General features: G+C 41.1%; 2 protein-coding genes across 11 annotated transcripts in view; one reads left to right on the top strand and one right to left on the bottom strand.

Annotated features, from left to right (window-relative positions):
- Positions 1–534: 534 nt before the first annotated feature.
- AP4S1 (adaptor related protein complex 4 subunit sigma 1) lies at positions 535–22,556 on the bottom strand. 7 transcript variants are annotated; one of them, XM_069017756.1, is made up of 9 exons: positions 22,447–22,556; positions 16,380–16,528; positions 16,155–16,214; positions 15,818–15,843; positions 14,504–14,704; positions 13,008–13,094; positions 11,876–11,944; positions 8,790–8,801; positions 535–1,283 (listed from the first exon to the last, which is right to left on the bottom strand). In XM_069017756.1, exons 5-9 carry the CDS (start codon positions 14,639–14,641, stop codon positions 1,155–1,157), a joined length of 435 nt encoding a protein of 144 aa, XP_068873857.1. In that variant the 5' UTR covers positions 14,642–14,704; positions 15,818–15,843; positions 16,155–16,214; positions 16,380–16,528; positions 22,447–22,556; the 3' UTR covers positions 535–1,154. The 7 variants fall into 7 exon arrangements, with proteins under 7 accessions (XP_068873857.1, XP_068873852.1, XP_068873856.1 ...); XM_069017751.1 differs by lacking the exon at positions 16,155–16,214; XM_069017755.1 differs by lacking the exon at positions 16,155–16,214 and having other exon boundaries at positions 15,818–15,840.
- The window catches only part of STRN3 (striatin 3), a 62,539-nt gene continuing 61,038 nt past the window's right edge, over positions 21,893–23,393 (top strand). For all 4 annotated transcript variants that reach the window (XM_069017747.1, XM_069017750.1, XM_069017748.1 and 1 more), the window contains exon 1: positions 21,893–22,300. In XM_069017747.1, coding sequence (XP_068873848.1) covers positions 21,980–22,300 — 321 coding nt within the window. In that variant the 5' untranslated portion in view covers positions 21,893–21,979. The remainder of the gene's footprint in view (positions 22,301–23,393) is intronic.

Here is a 23,393-nt window from a genome sequence, read left to right as displayed (position 1 = left end):
CCAGGTTTGTGGAACTCTGCTCCAGACCCAACGTCATCTTGTTTTGATAAACATGTTACTGTGTGAAAGCCCCATGGATTATTGTCACACACAACACTCTTTGCTCCTTAGACCCTGCTTTCTCAGTGGTATTTATGTGACCAGTACGTGCTTTGACGCAGAATATGCTTGTTCAGTACCAGGTTATATCTAGGGTTGGGCTGGAGGTTAAGAAGGAGCCAGATAAGAGTTCTAGAAAGGTAAGTTGGAAGTAAGCTGAGATAGCTAACTGTCCCCTGGCTTAGAGAGCAGTGTGCAGGTGTGAATCAGCATGCTGGATGCCTGGGATGCAACGTAGTGTAGCTACGGCTTCCTGCTCAAGAAGGGAGACTTCATTTGGTACCTACCTGGTACTGAGAACTTGGGTATCTTTTATTCCTCATGTTCTGCAACAGTTTTAATCTTGGTGCATGGATAGCACATGCAAGATCACTCTGGTGTGCCAAAATGGAAAAGGTTTTGTGTAATTCATGAAGCAAACATGACAAAAGAGTATTAAACTTCCGATTTTAATTATCTTTTATTAATATTATAATATTTAAGAGCTAAATAATTCCAGTTACAACTTGAAAAATATGCAGAAATACTTAATACATATGTACTTTTCTTTTTGTGTCCATGACTTGCATGGCAAAAGGAGGGAAAACAGCTTTTTGATGAAGGATGAATAGTGGCCATAAAAGTCACACAACTATTACTAACAGTAAATTTGTATGAAAATAAATCAAGTTGGTGCTTAAGGGAAGGACTGAAACTCAGTTTGAATTTATATTTCCATGGTTTTTGTCTTCTAGGTCTGGCATGATACTACATAATTCAAAGTGATATCTAGTCAGTCATGGTAAGTTTCCATTTCTTCATCCTCAAAATGTTTTAAAATTATTGGCCATTCTAGGAAGATTTCTGCTGGGTCACTAAAGCTGCATCTGAATGCATCCACATGTTTAGCTGTATCTTTCCCATTGGGTACACAGAGTATAAGAGAAATGGAAAATATTTTCTAACTAATTTGAATGTTGCATGAGTCAGTCTCGCAACATCAGAAAACTGCTATAGGCACATTCTTGATGCTTTTGCCATCTTTTGTAAAATGCCTTAGTCACTCTTCCATCTTCCTAGCCTTCTGCCATTTTGTCAAGCACAAACAGAGGGGCAAGAATTCTGTTCCGGTTCGTTTCCACGATGCAACCATTTAGCACCATTTCATCCAAAATGATGTGCACTCTGTCCAAATTGAACATGATCTAGAAACATTTCAAGTTAAGTGTATTTTGAACAATGTGAGGATAATTCAGAAAAAATCTTAGACACTTAAGTCTTTAACAAAAAATTACAGAAATAGGTATTTCTTAATTTATTCTAGTTTATTTGCCATTATTTTAATAAAGCTAGGGAAATGGTTTGACTGACACTTTTTTTCTGATCACAGAGTGGTCAAAAGTAGAGATGTTGAAGCCCCAACAGTATCCTGTCCTGGAATATAGTAGTAGGACATAGTGGCAAAAGCCAGGTAAACTTAAACTTAGAGGTAGGTGGTTAATTTTACTCTGCATGAGTACCACGTACTGTTTGTATATAAAATGTTATCAAGGGCTAACAACCTTGAATGTGAAGATACAAAAATTCTGCATTCTTCCAAGAAAAGTAATTACCAAGTTCTTAAACACTAGATTCTCAAAATTTCCTTGCTGTAAATTACTAACGGTATTTGATCTGCTTGGAAATAGCTTAAGAGGAGTGTGCTGATACATAAAGTTGAGTCATTGATCTAGCAGTAAGTCTCACAAAGGAGCAAAGTAAATAAATGGTCATATTTTAAATACTTTCTATAATGTATTTATAATCTCTAATATTCACCTATAGGAAGATAATCTGGAGCAATACAAGTTGGTAGTTGTGATATATAAAATTTGTCCATAACCGATCTTTCTTCAACGTTATCTAACAGCATCTGTCTCAAAAAAACCCGATGACAGGCCTTACTGGGGTATGATGTGGCTGGCATTCATTACACAAGTGCATGCATGCAGACATGAGTGTCCAGTGCATCCCTGAACAACTGCCAAGGGTTATGCTGTGAAAAGAGTCGGATGTTGTCATTTATCACCAGAACCTGAAATGGAAATGGGCACAGCAAAGCAGCCTGCTGGATGCATCTGTTATGCCTCAGTGACATACATATACAGAGCATGAATAACCCTTTATCTGCCCTACTCTCCACCTGTTGCTGCTCTTTACATGTTCTATGCTGAGCACAACAGATCTGCATTGCCTGCATTTTGTACCTTCTAAATCTTGCCCATGTTTTGAGGACTACTGCAGTGGAGCTAGCAAGACTTTGTACAGTAACTTCTAAATACATCTCTCAATACATTTCCCCCCACTTTGATATGAGTCTCTTGAGTGCCTTCTCTGCCCATTATGCTATTTATTGACACTATGGATTGAACTCAGGAAGACAGCCTGGTTTTGCTCTAGTCCTTGTATTTATGTTAGTGGACTTCCCTGCTAATCAGTGGAGTCGCAAGAATCAGGTTTTTTCCTCTGCTCAGTGTGATAATTATCAGTCTTATTTTTTGCACATGACTCAGGCATTGAAGAAGACTGCTCTGACTCCTGAGTGCCAGTGAATCTGACTTAGGCAGTCAGCTGTACTGCTCTGCCAAAGAGCAGGAGCAGTGTGAGTACTGAACTGCAAATGACAACAGCTCAGGAGCCACATATCTGTGTATGTTTGTTCCTCCTTGCTCTGAATGCTCTGGGCTGAACTCGGTGCTACTGTGTATTTGTGCAGAAGGGGAAGCAATTGTATCACTGCTCCAGCAGAAGTGTTCTGCTTGACCAAGAGCAAAGCATGTCTAGGGATGTGTAGTAGCACAGTTCGGGTACCCAGATAACTTTTCTACATGTTACTGCTAGGTGAGAAACTAGCTGTCAACAGGGTCTTGGGGGATGCCCATGGTTCATCAGATGGCTTCTAATTTGGTGACCTAAATTTAACCACCTAATTTAATTCTAAATTATATTTCAAATACTGGACTTCTTCCTGGATCTGACCATAGGCCTGCATTGTTTCTAAAACTCAGACTCATGCCTTTTAATACTGAGGAGCAGTGCTGTCCTTAAAACTGCAAAGTCACCATTTCTGTGGTGCCAGAGACAAGGTGGTAGCTTTACTTGGCTTGGCAGTTGAAAGATTGAAGACAAATTTCTTTGTGATAAGTAAGTAAGTGATAAACTTACTGAGTAAAGCAGCCTTTACAGAAATATTTTAATCTGAGAAGTTAGGATTTCTTTATTCCAGTAATGTGAGAATTTTTAGAAAGACAGTGGTTTTGCTGCTTAGTTCATCTCTGGCGCTGCTCTGCACTGGGCTACAGGATCTAGTAAGGGAATTAGATAACATTCCATTCAGGTTTCAACAAGTGGGAAAGCTAACCCCTCCTGGCTTTTAATTTTTACATTCTACCACTGATTCACACTGCTCCAGTTCCCATGGCAGAGTCCAGACCTTCCTCTTCCTTTAAGTTCCAAGAATCTAAAACCCAGATGACTTACTCAGCTAGGATCAGTGACGATGCAGCAACCTGACACTCCCATCTTATTTTTCTGCATCATCCTGTTTAAGAAGACATTTAAATCACATCTAGCACTGTTTTTCCCCTGATGTATTTCCAGAAGAGCCAATACCATGTCAAGGGAAAACTGCACCCACACCAGTAAGAATCTTGGGGCTGTTCCACTCGGACCCAGTGTGGTTCAATGAGATGTAAATTCCCCTGCAGGCCGTTCCAGGTTATTTCCAAACAGGCCTACTCCATTGCAGAGAAGTGGTATGATTTCTGTCCATCTCTGATGTGGTAACCTCACAGTCATCATTCCAGAAACAGTAATTTCATCTGCAGTTTGAGTGGGGATACTACCATTCTGGAAAGATCTATCAACTTGATTTTGGAAGGTCCCAAAGCATTCTTTAATCTCTACCCTCAACCTACCATCCTACCTTCCTTCACACTGTTCTTGGCAAACAATTGGGTTGTACAGGGAGCAACCCTGGCTCTTTTCCCCTTCCTGTAAGTTTCACCTATGCTCTATTGCATCCTGCCAACACAGCCATTATGTCTGAATGCCCTGCCCAGGGAAGGATAAGTATTTGATCCTTAGCAAGGCTCATCCTCCCCACCTGTTACTACTTGTTTGGCAAGTAACCCCAAATTTCAGGGTTTAAAGCCCTGAAGTCATAGATCCACACCCAACTGAAAGCAGCAAAGCAAACCAGTCTGAGCAGCTGGCAACAGGAAAAAGCTGTATTTGGTGTTTGCACTGCCATGTGCTCCACCCAGAGCTGTCATTTAAGGTCTTGCTTCCAGTAAGAATCCTGGCTGCCCACAAAGAAGATCAAGGGACTTTCACTAGATCCATGCAGAGGCTAACAGGACTTTTTAAACAAGTATGCAGAAGCAGATGTGTTAATCTCTGCATGCCAGCCTGGGCAAAGGTGAGCCCCCCCGGCTTTGGCTTCCCAATTTCTGGCAATCCTGCAGCAGCTGCATACCAAGCAGCAGAAGTAAATGGTACCTACACAATTGGCATTTTAAATGTTATGCTGGCTTTTGGTAACTTTAAGAGCTCCCGTTCTTAAGGACATCAATGGTACTTTCTACTTTCCCAGAGTTTTTATGGCACATGCATACTAAGAGAAGGTTAATGTGACACACGTATTGTGTCTCCTTTCCCAAAACATTATATAGACAGTTGAGCAGGGGAGAGGGAAAGGAAAGAAGAGGAAAAGGCACAGTTAGGATTTGTATGTAATAAATAACTTCTTCATATGGAGGCATTTTAAGACATCTCAGGGTTTTCCAGGCAAGTAATTCAAGGATGTATCCAGGCTTAAGAGATGACGAAGTGCACACTGTGATCACAGAACGCACCCAGGAGCACAAAAAAAGGCTTTGTAGATTACAGTGCAGGTACATAGGGGGCAGATGGTTTGCTACTGAATATACAGCACTACAAACCCTTAATTTCTATCCTGTACATTCATCTTCAACTAGAGATGAGTTGGAGTTGCTTCTTTATGTAGTCTAGACTCACACATTCTGCCTCATCTTTGATAATATTCACTTCCCATAACTTTTAGCCTATCTAATGGCAGGCACGTTTAAGGCACTGAAACCCATGAAATGCTTTCTGACCCTTTCTTCCTCAAATGACTATGCTGACATTAAATAGGAGACAAAGGTGCCTTCAAGTTCTGTGAAACTCTAGAACAACTAAGCTACTTTTAAGCTAGTCCTTATAAGTTTCCATTTCTTCCACTTATGTTACAGTGCAAACTGAAGTGTATCCTTACGGATTCTCAGAATAAATTCATCATTCAATTTTCTCACTCCTTAAATGCACTGTATTCTCAGTGTTATCCCACTGGGGACTGAAGAATACAGTTGATTCACATGAAGTATTCCCTGTATCAAAGCTTCTTATCTATCCTAGGAGGAGCAGCAGCAGCTAGTTGCAATGGAATGTAGTGGCTTTTTTGGATCAAGACAACATTCTTCAGATGCTTAGTCCTAGAGCACTCTGTCACCCCCTCCCTTCCCACAAGGGGAGCATAAGTATCTGTTTCTTCTGGAAGTTAATAATGTGTCTTCAAGTGAGCTTTGCTTCACCAGTTCAAGCAATAGAAAAGTTACCTTTAGTAATTTTAGAAACTGTCACACTCACCAGCATTTTGTTCCCTATAAACCTGCTGTCCTAACACTTGTGTTTTCATAGTCTCTTTTGTCCTCATCATAGCAAGAAAGTAGTTCCTACACCACCCAAGCTGGAGTTTTAGTTCTACAGAAAACCCTGCCCACTTATTTTATAGGCAAAGTGAGGCTTATTCAGTGTTATGAACACATTAGGGTACAACACCCTGAGGACAATTTCAGTCCTTGTTCATTCAGCTGGCCCAACAACACTACTTACTGATATTTTAAAAACAATCCAAACAACTTTAGGAATGTTATGTCATTCCAGCATAGGTATTCTTAAGTGTGCAACTGACTTTCAAAATGAAAGTGGACATCATATCATGGCTAAGTGGTTCACAATTCACACATGAAAGCTTCTATAAAAAGCTGGCTATTCTCAAGTACTTAGCCAACAGCTAATCCGTGTTCATTTTTGCAGTATACATGAGAAAACTGTGCAATTGTTCATGCATTGTTTAGTGTCATACATGCCTATGTCACACACCAACATGATGTATAAATTCTCTTGGGAAGGATTCAGATTGGACACAGTCCCTGCCTTGTGCCCAAGGCACCCTTCTCGACATCTGACTCCAGACAGACCATGACATGAGCTACAGTGTGGATGCCCTGGATGGATTCGGCTGTGGAGCTGAGTGAAAGCTGGAGTTCTGTCTCAGCTGGAGCTGCATTGCCAGGAATACTGGGGTAATGCACTATGCTTGGGAGCTGCAAGAACCAGTGCATGTGCTTCAGGCTTGGTGTGGGCTCCAGGGACATCTCCATTGTGTGATGGTCTCAGCCTTTGGATTTAACTGGATTTGCACTGTGCATAGCTGAATAGCCTTAGTAATTATGGTCTATTTTAAATCAGTTTTGATTTCATGTAATTTCCTGCTATTTTTTTCATGTTAGTAAACACTACTGGCTATATAGAATAGCCACTATCACATTTAAAATAAACTTCCTATGGATTTGTACACAAAAATAATAGCAGAGAGTCAGGAAATTATGAGAGTCTCCTGCAAGATACTCTGTAAACAAAGATTGTGTAAATACTACTTGGTGTTCACTGTTGCAGACCCTCAGACAACACCTTCTCCAGCAGATACTTTGCATCCAAGCTAACTGTAGTGAGCACAAGAGTTAGCATGAGACCGTTTGGCAAAGGCAGTGGTTTAATGTCAGGGGATGATATTTTCTTACACATTATGAAAGGCGGGTTGATGGTTTATTTCTTGCCCTGCAATAATAGCTAAGGCACTTGTCCAGATTGTTCTTCTGGGTCAGCTATTCAAGCTGTTGTCAAAAATAAATAGAGTCCTGAACAACCCACATCCTCATAGTTACACCTCTGCTTTACATTTAATAGGGAGGGTATCTCACTTCATTTTGACTATTTTAGGTAGTCTTTCAAACTTAAGAATTAAGGTCTTCTTCCTAAATGGGAGAATTATTTTGTACATATATAGAAGTAAAATGTTTTATTGTAAAATTGTTCCTGAACCAAACCATTCTGTGATATGCAGCAGCCTTTCTCAGCTATTAAATGGGCTATTGAAGTAGCTCAAGGTGTAGAGCTCTTGGTAGGAAATTGCTGAGCAGAGGCAGCAGAATTTAGAATCATCAGTATACCAAATGACTCAGATAATCAGGCAACTGCATGCTCAAAGTACACTATATGGAAACACGGGCGATTCTTTTCATGTGTAATTACTGAATAGGTCAGGTTAGTCTCTATTTCAGCAAAGCTCATATACATGAGCACATAGTTAAGGATTAGAACTAACTGAATACAAAAAAAGTATTACTATAATCACTCACACACCTTAAGAGTCCCTGCACACTGCAATGTCATTATTGCTCTTTCATAGTATCAGTGAATTAAGGTGTTTTACCAACACCACAGCATTTTCTAAATTTCAGGAAGAAAACACAGACTCTGTGTGTGTGTAGTCAGCAAATAAGACAGAATATCAGCATGTAACAAGTTGTAAAATATTTTCAAAAGTGAAATTAATTATTTCCTGTTGTTTTGTTTTTTCCTTTTTCAGTAAAGAGGTAAGAACAAGAAAAATTACAGACTTTTCCTATGTACTTCATAAGTGGTAATTCTTAAAGTAAATAAATTACTTGACAGGACTTAATTGCAAGATGGCAACTGTATTTCAGGTGTATAACTGAAACTCTTTGTACCAGCAGATCTGCATTTAACCAACAACAAATATAAGCATAAGAATTGCTGGAGTAGAGTGAACATGCAGTGGAATTGGGAGAACTGAGAAGGAAGACTGTGCTACATTCTCCTGGTTTAATTTTTCCAGTATTGTGTTTTATTTATTTGCTATTTGTGTGTAATTGTTCAGGACTGTATTTTAGTATTTGTATTTGGGTGAAGTTTTAAATCATATATTAATTAATATCCTGCAAAACATACACATGAAAATACAGTAGTGTAAGGGGAGGAATGGGAAAAAAAGTTAACACCTGTTTTCGTAAATATTCTCCTCTCAGGTTTTTCCCTCTTTCCAAGGATACAGAAAGTAAAACTCACTTCTTGCTTTCATGAAAGAAGATCAAACTGCAAATAATCTTAAAAATGGTGCTGATTTGGCTCAAGACACAGCTGTAACATTCAGTTGTTATGACAGTAATTTCAATATCTATTTCATTGTAAACTCAAAGCGAAACCTTAAAGTAGTAATTAGTTAAGCCTGAAAGTTCCCCCATGAATTTAACTTTTCATGTACTTAGTTCTCTCAAAGCGAGTTCTCTGTGTCTTACTTCAAATGGAACCAGGCTTATCTTAATGATGGGGGATTTAAATAGGTGACCCATGTGAACATCAGCTATGCTTTCAGAAAGGTGCCAAAAGGGTGCTACTTACTCCAGCTGCAAAACTGGTGAACCTCTGCATTGACTTGACTGACAGTCAGTGCTATGAAGACAGTATGAACTGGAACATACACCAAAAAGTGATAACAAATGGATTTCTGATACTGAAAAGGATACATCTAATTCACTCTGCAAGGAAAAGAGATAGACAGCCATTAGTTACAGTTTGATCTCTTATCTCAGATGATCTCATCTAATTATCATTAAACATTACACATTCCTTCAAATGATAAAGAAAGTCTTCAAAATAACAAGAGAAAATTTTAGATTCAGATTTCTGTTCTGGACTGGACAATTACATGCTCTTTTCTGCAACACTGCTTTGCTTTACATGTGTTACCTGTCTCTGTAATCAAAGCTATTGCTTTACTTAGAAAAAAACAGTGAGGTCACCCACAAGTAACAATCTGAATATAGGCAGTGCCATCTGAGTGAGTGGGTGGAAAACCAGCAGCTCTAATCATGGCAGTTCCAGCCCTATATTCTCTCTTCCTCCTTCTGCAAAACCAGGATGTTAATGCCAAGTTTACACAGTTAAAGTTGTTGCTGCAGATCATTTCAACAGCAAAATCTGGACACTGTATATACCCATGGCTGTGGTAGTGGCTGCATATATTAGGAAAGGTAAGGCAATTCCGAGCCTTGGACCCTTAGCACTTCTAAATATTCTCCAGCCCCAGCAACACAATTCTTCATATAGTCATCATTTCACTTCTATTTTTGTATTTACCCCAAGCAGTATTACTCACTTAACCAAAATGTCTGAGTTAGAAGCCCTTGTGGTCTCTCTGCAGTCAGCAGAAGAGATGGGAATCTTCACCAGTTGACTCGGCACACCTGAGGCATGACTCACTCTCTCGAGATATTCATTGGTCTCCACTGCCAGTAATGGGAGCTTAGGATGACCAAATTTCTAACTTAGGTGCCTCAGTTAAATATCTAAACTTAGAAACAATTAATAACAGCCTTAGCACTTAAGATCTTGCACAGTTGGGTAGAGATTCCCCAGTCTCTACTAAAAGAGGGAATCTTCATCTGCTACCTAGAGAATTTAGCTTGATAATGTGGTGTTCATTCATGATCTAAACCTGGTTTTAAGACAGAGTAAAGCTGGTAAGGTTTTACTGGTAAAATTGCTACAACTTCTGTGGTCTAAAGATGATCTAAACTGGACTAGTTTTAGTCTACAGGCCTCTGCTGAGTGACTCTGCCATTCTTCAATTAGAAGTTTTTAATGCATCACAAAAATTGCATTTTAAGGGCCTGATCAGTTTACGTTTTCTCAGCATTAAAAAGTAGTTCGAGTTTTGAATTGGAATTCTGAACAGTATGCAGAATTTTCTCTGGGTAGCTGTATAAAAGTGAAGGGGACTCAGGATTACATCTCACAAGCAACTTTGAAAGCTTTCCCCCTAATTCCATTAATGTTTGTTCTCATATCTGAATTCAAGCTCTATAAACTCCATTAGATAAAAATAGAGTACATGAGAATGTTTAAAGCTCTCAAGTCTAAAAATAATAGATGACAAAAAGTCCTTCTAGAGTGGGGCGGATGGTCTCTCCTTTCCCAGTGTTCTGTCTCCATTGCCATCATCATAATTTGGGATTCTTCTAAAATTCTGCAAATCCTAAACACTAATCTGTAAAAGTAGAGATTTTTACTTTCTTGCTCTGTGGTTACTGTCAGAAACCTCAGCTAGAATTACAGCTCTTGTCTTAGTGCTCTGCCATTTATCGTGTTATATGATATTAAAACCAGAACCACTGAATGGCATGAGATTTCCTTTACCACCCCCTTTTAGGTTCCTCTAGTCTCAAACCTTAAATGCTATGGAAAATAAAAAAAACCCCTCTGGTATGATGAACTCAGCAAATTTCTAACAGCTATCAGTGGTTGGTTTATATGTGTGGTCAAAGAATAATATATAAACTACATTTATAAAAACTACATCTATTTTTGCTCTGCTTTAATTGAATAAAACTTGAGACATGGTTGGCAACTATTAGCTCAATCAGAAAAATAAGATGTGACTAAATTTTATTGTGCACTCCTGTGCTGCCAAGATCTAATTCCATTCCTGGTTATCACTGCTTAGGTTGGGACTACAATCAGCAATTTTAAGAGACAAATTCTGAACTCAGTACAGTCAGAAAGTGATATACTTAGTACCAGCAGTTTCAATGGGCTGGGGCAATGTCACTTGAGATAACAGCCTAAAAGATTTGCCAGGCATCTAAACAGTGAAGGGTGCAGATGACTTTTTCAAGCATGAATTCTCTGCCATGCCTGCTATGGTACTAGAACTGGGAAAGCAGTCACAGACCCTGCATACTGATACCTTGTATGTACAGTTACCAATCTAATACCCTCAAGTACATGGACTACAGAGGAAACTATCTAGTCCTCTTTTCTGAGAGGGATCCAACACGTTTCAGCAAAGGTTAACTAAAACTGCACACATCAAAGTATGATTTCAGTCTTTTTTTTTTTTGTAACAAGATTATTACAAACCCTATATTAAATGGCAAATGTTCTAACCAGAATTACAATGCTGCATTTTCAAACTTTGTAAAAACAAGCAAGCAAAAAAATCGCCCACCAAAAGGAACAGTGTCATTTTAAGTGGAGCCATGTCTGATGTTGAATCCTTAACAAAATTACTATCTCTATAATAGCTATTTTATCAGATATCCACTGCTGCCTGACAACAATATGGGGAGTACAAGTACAGACTGGTTTTTGAGGTTTCTTTTGCTCCATCCCTCTGATCTTGTTCAGTGAGAGTGATGTCAGTTCCCTGCTTCATGCTTACACCATCTTAATAATGAATGAAGTTCATTTGGGGAATGTAATGCTAAAAACGTCATAAGAACTGCAAAGTAAAACCTCTTTATTTCTTTAAAACATATAAAATTCCCATGACTAATTTAAGAGTACATGACCCAAAGAAATCCTATAGCATATAAAACCATGCTTTTCTAACAGAAATATTTCTGGTATTCCTTGTCTGATGATTTACAGCCCATGTATACTTTCACTTCTCTGAAAAATCAACTCATACTGCTTTTCCCCACAGTGATAATATTTATCAAAGTTCTAAAATATTAAATATTTTTCTCTTTTGACTTATTCTCTGAAACGACAGTTTCATCAAAGTTTTGAAAGAAAAAATGTTTCATAACAGATTCAATGTCTCACTCACCACTCTGCTGAAGTATTTGTCCAAAACTTCCACAAAATTATGAATTAATTCATACACTGCCATCTCATTCTGAAATGAAAACCAAGTGAATATTAAATCAATAGCTAAAAAATGTAATAGTATTCTTTGTGTTAATTCAGTTTGTGGTGAGTGGAAAGCCACTAGACAATGGAGTAAGCATACACTGCTCAGGTGTGTGGTTACCCAGCAGAGGTGCTGAGAGCTGGGCAGTGCTCAGGGCAGCAGCTCCAGGCCGGCCACACAGAGCAGCTCTGCAACAGCCAATGGATTCCTCTCACCCGGGCTGCTGCCATCCCACTGCATCCTTTGTTCCAGCCCCCCAGCTCAGCTCTGTGGACAGACACAGCTAACTAGGTTAAGCTTACCCATGCTGCAGTCACACCAGCCAGCTGTAGCACAGAGCCAGCCTCTGCTGGGCGATTTCTGTAGCAAAGCTAAAATAATTTGTCCCAAATTGCCTGCCATGATAACCCTGACTTGAAGACACTGTGGTAGGCAGCAACTACCTTCCACACCACCCTGTTAAGGTCTCCAGTAGTAAGTGCTGAATTAATTTCTGAGAACCAGGAACCAATGCAAACACTAAGGCCTCCCAGGTGCAACCTGAACAAATGAAATAACAGTACTTGTCAACTTTCAGATACCTTTTTCCCCTTTTTGAAAAGCAAAATAAAATGGCATCTTTGTAGCTGACAGTATAGGAATTTTTTCTTTGGCCAAGGACATTAAAAACAGCAAGAAGTCACCACAGATGAGACAGCTGATCTGGCTGTAATGCTAACATTTGTTGAGAAACCCCACCCCACATAAACTTGTGCAGAATCAGTACAAGGCTCAGGAAGACTACCTCATGGTAACAGTTCATTCTGCTGCTAAAGACCGAAGTCAAACATAGCACACTTGTTTTTATACCTCTCTTACTTCACAGAAATAAAAACTGGGGGGGTGTGGGGTGTGTTTGTTTGGCTTGGGGGTTTTAAAAATTTTTTTACAATGACTCCTTGAAATTCTCTAATTGCTATTGAATAATTCCATACTGGATGAAAACTTGAGCTCTAGTCTGTGATAATCACTATAAATGTTCATTGCAAGAGGGTATATAATTTCTCACCTCTGTCTGGTCAATGCCAACAACGATGAAAAGGGCTGCATACTGTCGGTACACCAGCTTGAAATCCTTATACTCAATGAAAGAGCACTAAGCAGAAGAAAAATGAGCCAAATATAGCAGCTGCCCTTTAAGCATACAACAGTATATAAAGCACATTGCTCAAAGAGCCAGAGCTTTCACGTTCGTAAGACCCACCGAGAACAATGGATTTCCCAAGATTCATCAATTTTGACTTGAAAGAAATTTAGTACGGTAACTGTTACACCATGCTTTTCATCTGCTGGCAGAAAATATGCCACCATTTTTTAAATGGAAAAACTGAAACATGCAGAACTGAAGTGACTTGTTTGGTGTTATAAAGGCACCCAATACTTCCCCATAATTTTCACTTGCAAGCCCTTTCAAAAAGAGACCTAAAGGTAATTTTCCTATTTAAAAAAAATATGACTATTTTAATGTAAAAATTAAGAATATTAGACTTCCAGACCCAGAGGGGAATGTACATCTTTCCCAACAGGAGGCAGCCAGGAGGTGGCGCAGTTACACGGCGCTAGAGGAGATGCCGCCGCCTTTTCTCGCTGTCATTTTGCTCGGTGCCCGAAATGGCAGCGGCAGCGCCTGCGCTGGAGCTTGCGCTCGGAAATGCCCTCGCAGAGCTGCACGAAGAGGTTCATTTCTCTAGCCACTGTCAAGGCTGCGAACGAAGGGACTTTATAAGAACTGCTATTTTTATTGAGGTTTCCTAGAATGAAGTATGTGAGGAGTGCTGTGCAAGAACACACATCATTAATGAAAATTAAAGAAGCTGACTTCAGAATACAAACCAAAACACTTTGTTCACTGTCCAAGTCACATCTTTCTCCTCTAATTCAAGTAAATGTGCAAAAGTTTGGTGCTTTTCTTGAAGAACCAATGGTTCAATTAAGTGAGTCCTGAAAATCTCGACCTTCATCCAAGAAATTTTCCAACTTCTGGGTTTTCTGACTTTCTTGTGGAACACATGAACGCTTTTTTTTGAATAAAAAATAATTTTAGGTCTCTAATACAGAGGCCTAAAAATTTGTGTTTCCAAACCCCCCTGTGTTTTAGATAATGTTTTCAAAATTTGGAATCCTCTATCCTGAGTTCTTTGTTTAAATTTGGAGCTGTCAGTACTCTGCCATCTACCTGCTGGCAAAACAACAGTAATATCTCTCCATCCGTCTCTACCAGACAAGAAATACAAGGATAAAATTAGTTTTTCCTGGACTTCTGAGCTTCTTCAAACCAACCAGAGGAATCTTCATGACAGTGATACACACTACTCCAAAATCTCTGTAAGCCTGAGAAAAACATATTTATCCAATACAGAATAACAGATCAACCAGCTGAACCCATAATCTAGAAACTCAATCTTTTTTATCATGGGTACAAATGAAATAATGACCTGCAATGGACACTGATAGGTTTCAGAATTATCAATAGGAAAGGTGTGAGATAAAAACTACAAAACTTACCTCATCCTTTGAACGGGAGAGACAGTTTTTGATTACTTCAGCTTCCAGCATTGTCCGTTTATTAATTTCTAAATGCTCATAATACCTGGACAATCTTGTTTGACCTTGTTTGTTAACCATAAGAAAAAATTTTATCATTTCTTTTTTGTTGTTTTCAGTGGTAGATTTCAATTTTGGGTGCAGGAATGAAGAAGAGTATTTCTGGGAGGGGGGAAAAAAAAGAGTGGTAATGCATAGGAGTAAAGACTTCCTAAAAGCTAGCCAGCCCAGGTATGCATATATTTATAACTAAGTTTATTGCCAAAACATAGAACATTGAAAAAAAACTTGAATCTTTTGCACACATCCCATGGAAAAACTACCTTTTTCCCCCCACACAACTAATCACAAACTATCTAATAAATAACAGCTTTCACATTTGAAATTTTCACATTTCAATCAAACTAATTTCTTTATAGGATTTGGGAAATTGGAGGAGTCAACAATTACTTGTTCATAAATCTATTCCTCATTTTCTTCCTGCATGCTAGCTGGTTTGAGAACATTATCAGAAATTTGCCTGATACCAAGCCACACTAATACAGCTCCTAAGAGTAAAATTTGCCTATAAGCACTTTTTTTCCCTGACTTGTATTTAACAATTACATTCATACCATTGTTGTATCAAATTGAATGGAGAGATGACAAAGGAAAATGCATGGGCCACAACACATGATCATTTCTTAATGCAGAATGAGAGATTCCTAAATATTTGGGTATTTGCAGTATCAACACACATCTTGAGCTGGACCAGGAGCTACTCAAATCCGTCCTCTCCTGTCTGATTTCCCACACTTATGCAAAAGGTAAATTCTGCACTCAATGAAAACTAAGTGTGGGTCTTCAACAGCTAAAGAGAAATCTGTTCACATTAATTACTCAAGAGAGCTTTACCTCAATCTAAATAAGTATTAATCCACCCAACACCACTGAAACATACCTGTAGAATATAAATATACCGCATGCAAAATACAGTGAAAGAGGGCATTAAAAAGAGCACAGCACACACCAGAATCTGCTTGCTAAACAATTGACATCTCTGATGTTTTGAAAAGCATGAAAATAGGGTAAGAAGCAGATGTAATTTTTTGAAATAGAAGTTCTGGGTTATTTTCTTTAATGCCTGAGAACAATCACTGTAATGTTTTCCATCTGACTCTCTATTTGGATCCCAGACTTACTGGCCCAAATACTCTTGAGGTTTGTGCACTGAAAATACAGCAACTACTGCAAAAGTTATTCCTTCTATTCCAGTTCTGAAGAGTTGGTCCTTACCTGGTGCACCTAAGGTCTCACAGCTTCTGTGAGGAAGTGTAAATAGAAAAAATGTATCAGCAATCCACAAAACAATACAGTGTAGCACTTTGTGTAAAAACAGTGTATCTTAAAGCAGAAAAGCAAAAGGGGACAAAATAAAAGGCAAGCTGCATGGGTACTGCATCATATGATTAGCAACTTGAATAAGCTGGTTATATACCATCCATGGGTGATAACATACAAATCTTTCATCACAGTGATGCAAAAAGTCCCCTATATTGTGCTGACACTAATTATTGCTTACTTCTGATTCATAGTGGTCACTTTTTTCTAAAAGAAAAGTCACCTCTTTTACCACCACTTGGATCTCAAGAAAGTGACCCTCTTTTTCTCAGCGTACTGTGGTTTACTCCATCTACAAAGAAGTTTAGATTTCTGTATGTAATTTCAAATGTAGTTTTACTAATTTGACTTGATCCTGAGAATTCATTCTTAGTTAAGTGACACACAGTTAGTTCAGGATCAATCCTCAGGACAACAGAATCTGTTTGGCATCATGACAGTCTCAGAGCTTTCTCACCTCCTCCAGGCATATGAAACCTCTTCAGGAATGCACTTCTGTTGTGTCACTCTGACAGAAGAGTCGTGGATCTGGGCAGTGCTGCTGCTGTGGTGTGCATGCAGCTTGTGAACTGCACCCACGGCTTCTGCATCAGCACAAGTTCGTCTCTGAGAAAGAATGAACCAGGTCATTAAGATAAAAAAGGGCCCAGATAGAAATGTGTGATGGGATCTTCACTGTTGGATGGCAAGTAGGCTGACATTGATAACTAAATGGGATACTACCATCTATAGGATCTTTGCTGTGTTTAGTATGTGACTCTTTCCTCCCCCCCCCCACCCCCCCATTCTACTTTGAATTGCTGCTGGAAGTAAGAGTTGTAATAAGATGTCTTAATATTTTTAAGCATAAAGTTGAAACAGTGAGATGACATAGTCAGATTTTGATACAAACCTTCCAAGAAGGACAAGAATGAACGACTCTTTCCAGCTCAGAATGAGGACCCCTAGCAAGGGCCAACCTCACAACAGAAGGAACCTGAAGCTTTAAAGCTACTTAAGAAGGAGCTGTGGCATGAAAGAGAAACAATCTAAGAAATGGTGCCCATTGTTTTAAGCAAGCTCAGACACAGGAGACCAACTGTGTAACAGATAATAACAGCAGCATAGACAGCTTTTCTTTTTTCATCTGAGTTTTACGCTTCATCTTTGTGTTTGGCACTGCTGAAACAACAATTAATGGTTCTCTGTTTTGATCCAAGCTATTTTAATAATTTTGTCACAAATGGTACCAAGGGCTTGAGAACAGGAGGACAGGGAGGACAATACAACTACCCCAGGAGCACTGACAGAACTGTTGTACTTTGAGTTACTGTTAAGCAATAGATAACAGCAAAACATACGACAAATTGATACATATGATCCTACTGCAGGATTGGTCCCTAATCCTAATTATTCCTTTATTAACCAAATCTTTGTACACGGTTAATCCTTTTATCCCTTTCTGATCTTATGACTATTTTAACTGCATTTATCCTTATGAATAGCCTGGATTGTTTTACAGATGAAAATATTTAGACCAGATTGTTTTTTTAATCTGCACAAATGCTCTTATCCAGAATAGATAAAAAAAAATAAAAAATGTGGTAACAGAGGTAGAACCACAATAGCACTCAAAGATGTATGTTATCTGTAATTTATGAGACAATTATTACTCATAGGAATGGAAAACATAATCAACAGGTAATCAGTCTGTAGGAAAGAAGTCCACTCTTTCTGTAGCCATTTCTGTATTTTCCCACCAACCCCAAAGATAGCTTTCAAAATTTTAACCAGAAATTTTGTTCATATAAATAGCAGCACAAGCACACAGTCTTGTGCAGAAAAACTGGAATAAATTAACAAATTCAAATAATAATTTTGTAAAAATTTACAAAAAGTATGCAAGCATAGCTGACTTTGAGAATAATGCTAGTGTTAAAAATATCTTAAGAGGTTTCTTTATTTCCTTTAGAACTAATTCTGAAAAAAATCACTTGTAGTAGTAAAAGCATTTGCTTGCACAATTTAGGCAAAAAAGGGAAATGACTGAGTTTTGTTTCTAACAAACAAAATTTATTTATTCTCTTTTCATCTTGGCTTTCAGATATAGAAAACATGTTAAAATGAGTTTTGCCTATGTAGGATGTAAAGAAACCCGTGAAGTATAATAAACAAACAAAAAGCATATCTGTGCATGTTGATGGGTAAAGAAACCTCATTCCTTCAAGTTCTTTGTATTTGAGAAGCTACCATTTATGATCAATAATCAGTACTCTACTTACAAAGTCAGCTACGCTTCTTCTGATACAACTCTTACATGCTTTTCTGAGCATTCTCATGCACATGCCTGCGTGTATCCATGCACATACACACGGATTATGATGCTTTTATGCATGCAGAATCAAATGGTTCAAAGGAATTGGTGACAAGATGCAAGCCTTTCATATCTCTGCCATTATTTTGCTCATTTTAGTAATGAAAAGACATTACTATCTGAAGGCTGTTTGTCAGAAATGAATAGGCTGTCTCATTCCAGGTCACTGGACAACTATCTGTATCACAAATATGCTTGGGAACCAAAGACTGGAAGAGACTATCGAGATCCTCATGGACTATCAAGTCCTACTCTCTCCATCCCAGTCAACCATGCATTAGAAATTTTGTCCAGAGCAGCCTATGGTATATGCTTCCTGCATGTCCTGCATACCCAATCTACAAAACACCTATGAAACTCTATCACTGAATGAAGACTCCTTATAGACAAAAACCTCAGAATGTATCACTTGGGGAAGATGTAAAAAGTCTGGAAATTGCAAACTTTCCTTCAAAAGAAATTACCCTCTGGAGTGACTAAGTAGCACTCTCCTTCCCTTACAAAATACTTCTTCTGTAAGGATAATTTGGCATGCATACAGATAACATACAGTTTATCTGCTGTGATTTAAATATGAGCTTTTCCAGTGTGTTAGATCTCACCCTCATTAAAATATCTCTCACAGATAAATATCTATGAGAGAAAACTCATATCGTGATTGGTCTGTGTGACTCACACTGCCAGGCTGATGGTTCAGGAGCTGCTTCCAGGACATGTCAGCTCTGCAGGCTGCATAACCACATGAGACACCCTCAAAGTAACTTGTCCCTGTTTGAGTGACACTCCTTTTCAGATAACAGCTGAGACCTCACAGAGAGGCAAAGCCTGCAGTACCTGTTCTGGAGATAAAAAGATCTTAAGTCTCCAGTGAGGCTAATCCAGCTGATTCTACACGCAGTAATATAAAGCATATTTTACGCCTAATTTTAATTACTTCTCTGGTATAGATACAAGCACCAAATTTAGTTTGTCACAGATTTCACTAATATTTATAGATACTCTAGGACATAAATTATAAAAAAAGAAACCCAACCTAAGTTTGAATTGTACTTGCTGTACAGCTGTAATTCAGACACGTGTCTCTCAAACTAAAACCACTCCAGTCAATGTCTACAGATTTAGAAGTATTTTAGTTATTGCACTCTAAGAAAGGTTTGCAACATTCTAGGGCTCTCAGCTAGAATGTAAGTAAGAGCTAAAATCTCTCAAAGAAGAAATGGCATGACTGCATATTTACAGAACTGCTTCACCAAGAATTAAAAATAAGTGTTAGATAGGACTATAGGTGAATAACATACCATACTGTCCAACTCTAACCAAGTTGATTTTCTGGATGCAGAGTTCTAACAGCACTTTATGTGTGCATGAAATGTAGAACCATAGAATATTCTGAGTTAGAAAGGACCCACAAAGAAGGGACCCATTGAGTCCAACTCCTGGCCTGCACAGAAAACCCCAAGAGTCACACCCTGTGCCCAAAAGTGTTGTCCAAACGCTTCTTGAACTCTGTCACTCACTCAGCTTAGTGCTGTGATCGCTTCCCTGGGGAGCTGTTCCAGTGCCCAACCACCCTCTGGGTGAAGAGCCTTTTCCTGATATCCCACCTAAGCCTCCCCTGGCACAGCTTCAGGCCATTCCCTCGGGTCCTGTCACTGGTCCCCACAGGGAAGAGATCAGTGCCTGCCCCTCCTCTTCCCCTCAAGAGGAAATTGTTCACTGTGATGAGGTCTCCCCTCAGCCTCCTCCAGGCTGAACAGACCAAGTGACCTCAGCTCCTCCCCACATGGCTTCTCCTCTAGGCCCTTCACCATATCTAGAACAAAATGGGTTAAACTGGAATTAAAACAGTAATGAAAATGTTTAAATGGCTAAATGATAAAGGCATGAAGCACAGGCAGGTGTAGCACAGGAACAAGTATTTTTAAATTGTTGTTTATTGAGCTTCCTATATTTATTGCCCAAAACCATTTAACAAATGAAGACCACACACATAATCAGAACCCTGGTCTTGCTACTTTTGTTCTGACTGTGAACAAGGCTTTAATAAAGCCACATACAATTTTAAATTTATCAGTGAAAGTCATTTTTGCATTCTGGTTAAATACTGTGCCCATAACAATTCATCAAAAAGATGAAACAAGTACGTCTGTGTGGCTTCAAAATAAAACACTGTGTTCAGTTTCAGGACAGGGATTTTTTTAAAAAAGCAGCCTTAATTATCTAGGGAAGTCAAGGGAGGAAGGAAAGAATAAAAAAGTTTTCCTTTGCTGTTGACAAAATGCTGCCTGAATATAGTAACGGAATTAACCTGCAATAACTCCCATATACTCAGGAATGAGGAAAGTCCTGGACAATTGGAGCTAAACAAAAGATTAAACTGGTTATGAGCTAAGTCTCAGTTTTTAATAATGATTAAGTACTGTCAGTAGAGAATGAAAACAAATCAGCTGAGGTGGAAAGGAGTTGGATTTAGATTGCCTAATGGGTATGGAATCAGGAAGAATGTACAATGACATTTTAGTAGGAAATGATTTAATGGAGAAGAAAGGAAGGACTGGATGAACTAACTGAAGCATCAATACACACCTAAGGAAATATTAGGAAAGAAAGGAAACACCAGTATTAAGACAAACAGTATTTTTTCCCAGTAATTAACAGAATTCTAGGTCTGTCAAGAATGGACCTTTTTTAGGAAACTATCCATGTAGTGAATTTTTACAGCATGCAAAAACTTTGAAGAGAGGCAAAACCAAAACCTACCTTACTTAAAATGGGTGACCTACAGATCATTTGAAATAGGATGTGACGATAATTTTTAAGTATTACATTTTAAAGCAGTATTTTGCAACCGAGGTAATTGCAGCATATTCAAACTACAGCATCAAACGCTGCATTGCTATCACTGATAAAACCGAGCCAGATAAAATCGACCAGTAATTTCTTCCAAAGCTCATCAAGCGGGGAATACATTACACACATCACAACCGAGATACCATGAAAATGACCAGAGATTAGCCAGCTTCCAGAAACATACCATAAATTTAATACATCTATTCTAAACCACCTCCTTGTAGGGCAAACTCAGCGCACCATTGAACTGCGCAGAGTCTCCAAAACTGAAGTGTTTGACGCGCGCTGCGCGCCGCTGTAGGTCACAGGCCCCGGCCTGGCCGCACTCCCGCCGACTCTTCCCAGGGCGCTCGGCACTCCCGAGGCGCGGGGCGAACCGAGCCTCGCCGCCACTTCCGACTGCCACCCGGAGCAGACGGGAGCCGCTCGGCCGAGCCCCAGGCCGCCAGCCCCATCACCCACCGACCGACCCGGGGCCGGCCCAGGCGGGGGCGAGGCCGCCCCGCCGCGAGAACCGACCGCCATCCCAGGGCCGTCCCGCTCCCCCCGGGCGCGGCGCTCACCTCCCTCCCGCGCAGGCGCGTCGGGCCGCAGGCGGCGGCGGAGGCCAGGCCGCGGTTTCCCGGCAGGCGCCGCTCGCTCCCCGCCCGGGCGGGTGGGAGGGTGGGAGGGCCGCGGGGCTGTAATGGCGGCTGGCGGCGGCTCCGCGCTGCGCTGACACCCGGACCCGCTCGGCGCAGCCCCCCCGCCCGGCCCGCCCCCTCCTCCCCGCCCCAGCCAGCGCCGCTCGCCCCCTCCCCGGCCCCTGCTCCCGGCCCCCGCCGCGGGACGAGGAGGAGGGCTCCCCGCAGACAATGGACGAGCACCCTGGAGCCGGAGGAGGCGGTGGGATGGCGGCCGCCCCAAGACCGCAGCAGCCGCCGCCGCAGGCGGGTGGGAACATGAACCTGCAGTCGGGTGGGGGCTGCGTGGGGACTGGAGCCGGTGGAGGAGGAGGGCAACAGCCGCAGCCCCAGGGCCCCGCGGCCCCGGCCGGTCAGGAGGCGGCGGGCCCCGCCGAGCTGTCCCGGCCCCAGCACTACACCATCCCGGGGATCCTGCACTACATCCAGCACGAGTGGGCTCGCTTCGAGATGGAGAGGGCGCACTGGGAGGTGGAGCGGGCCGAGCTCCAGGTACGGGGGGCAAGGGCGATCTGGGACTGGCCCGGCTGGCTCCGGGGGCCGGGCCGCGCGCGGAGTGCGGGGGCAGCGCTGCCCGGGCGAGCGGGGTCCGCGGGGCCCCCGAGGTCGAGCCGGTCGCCGTGGCCCGGGGACGGTACCTGGGCGAGGTCCGGCGGACGGAGCGGCGGTACCGGCGGAGGCCCAAGCCGGGCTCCCTCCCGGGGCAGCCATTTTGGTTTGTAGCATGGCGCCCGCCCGGCTCCGGAGCGGCCCCGGCCCCGCAGGCCGCTCGCCCGGAGCGCGGCCGGGGAAGGGCGGGCGGGTGCTGCCGCGGCGCGGGGCTGTGACCCTCCTCCCCTCCTCCCTGCCGGAGGGGCGAGCTGCGCTGCGCCTTGACAGCTGTGCTCGGCTCCCGCAGCACAATGACTCCGGGGCTCCTCGGCCCCGTGCGGGTTACCGACAGCAAGAGCCTCCGGGCCTGGGAGGGAGGACTGGCGCCTCCCTGAAGCTCAGCGAGCTCTGGCTTTGGAGGGAAAAGAGGGAGTTAGGAGTAGGCAGGAGTGCCTGCCTCCCGAGCAAGGGCCGGACGAGGAAAAAGAATTCAGGTAAATCTTAAGTAAAGAACTTAGCCAGGCATGCAATTTGAGGGAGGTCGGATGTGTTCTCTCTTTCGGACTCGCTTCTTTGGAGGTTTCACATCGGAGAAGAGTGAGGAATCAATAAGTGTGCAGCGTGGTCATTTCAGTATACAAAAAAATACCAGCTTCGTCTCGGGAACGGAAATTGAATAACTTCTCAGGACAGAGAGCAAGTGTTGGAGTTGCAATATGCATTTCCTGCCACTAATGTTTGCTTTTAGTAATAGGATAATTTTACTAATTATTTTTGCAAGTAAAAATAAAATCATGCGTAGAGTATTACAAGTTTATGAACAGATTACAAAATCCACTGAACGTGAGGTATCCACATAGGATCCATTATCTTTTTATAGGACAGAAATGTATATAATAGCAATGTAAAAAAATGTGAGCAGACTTTATTGCTTCCAAAGAATTTTTTGGTGGTTTCTTGTACTGAGTGAATGCTTATGGTCTTGTAGCATTCC

Source organism: Aphelocoma coerulescens, chromosome 5, assembly GCF_041296385.1.
Source record: "Aphelocoma coerulescens isolate FSJ_1873_10779 chromosome 5, UR_Acoe_1.0, whole genome shotgun sequence".
NCBI lineage: Eukaryota > Metazoa > Chordata > Aves > Passeriformes > Corvidae > Aphelocoma > Aphelocoma coerulescens.
This window is presented reverse-complemented; position numbering and strand designations above follow the sequence as displayed.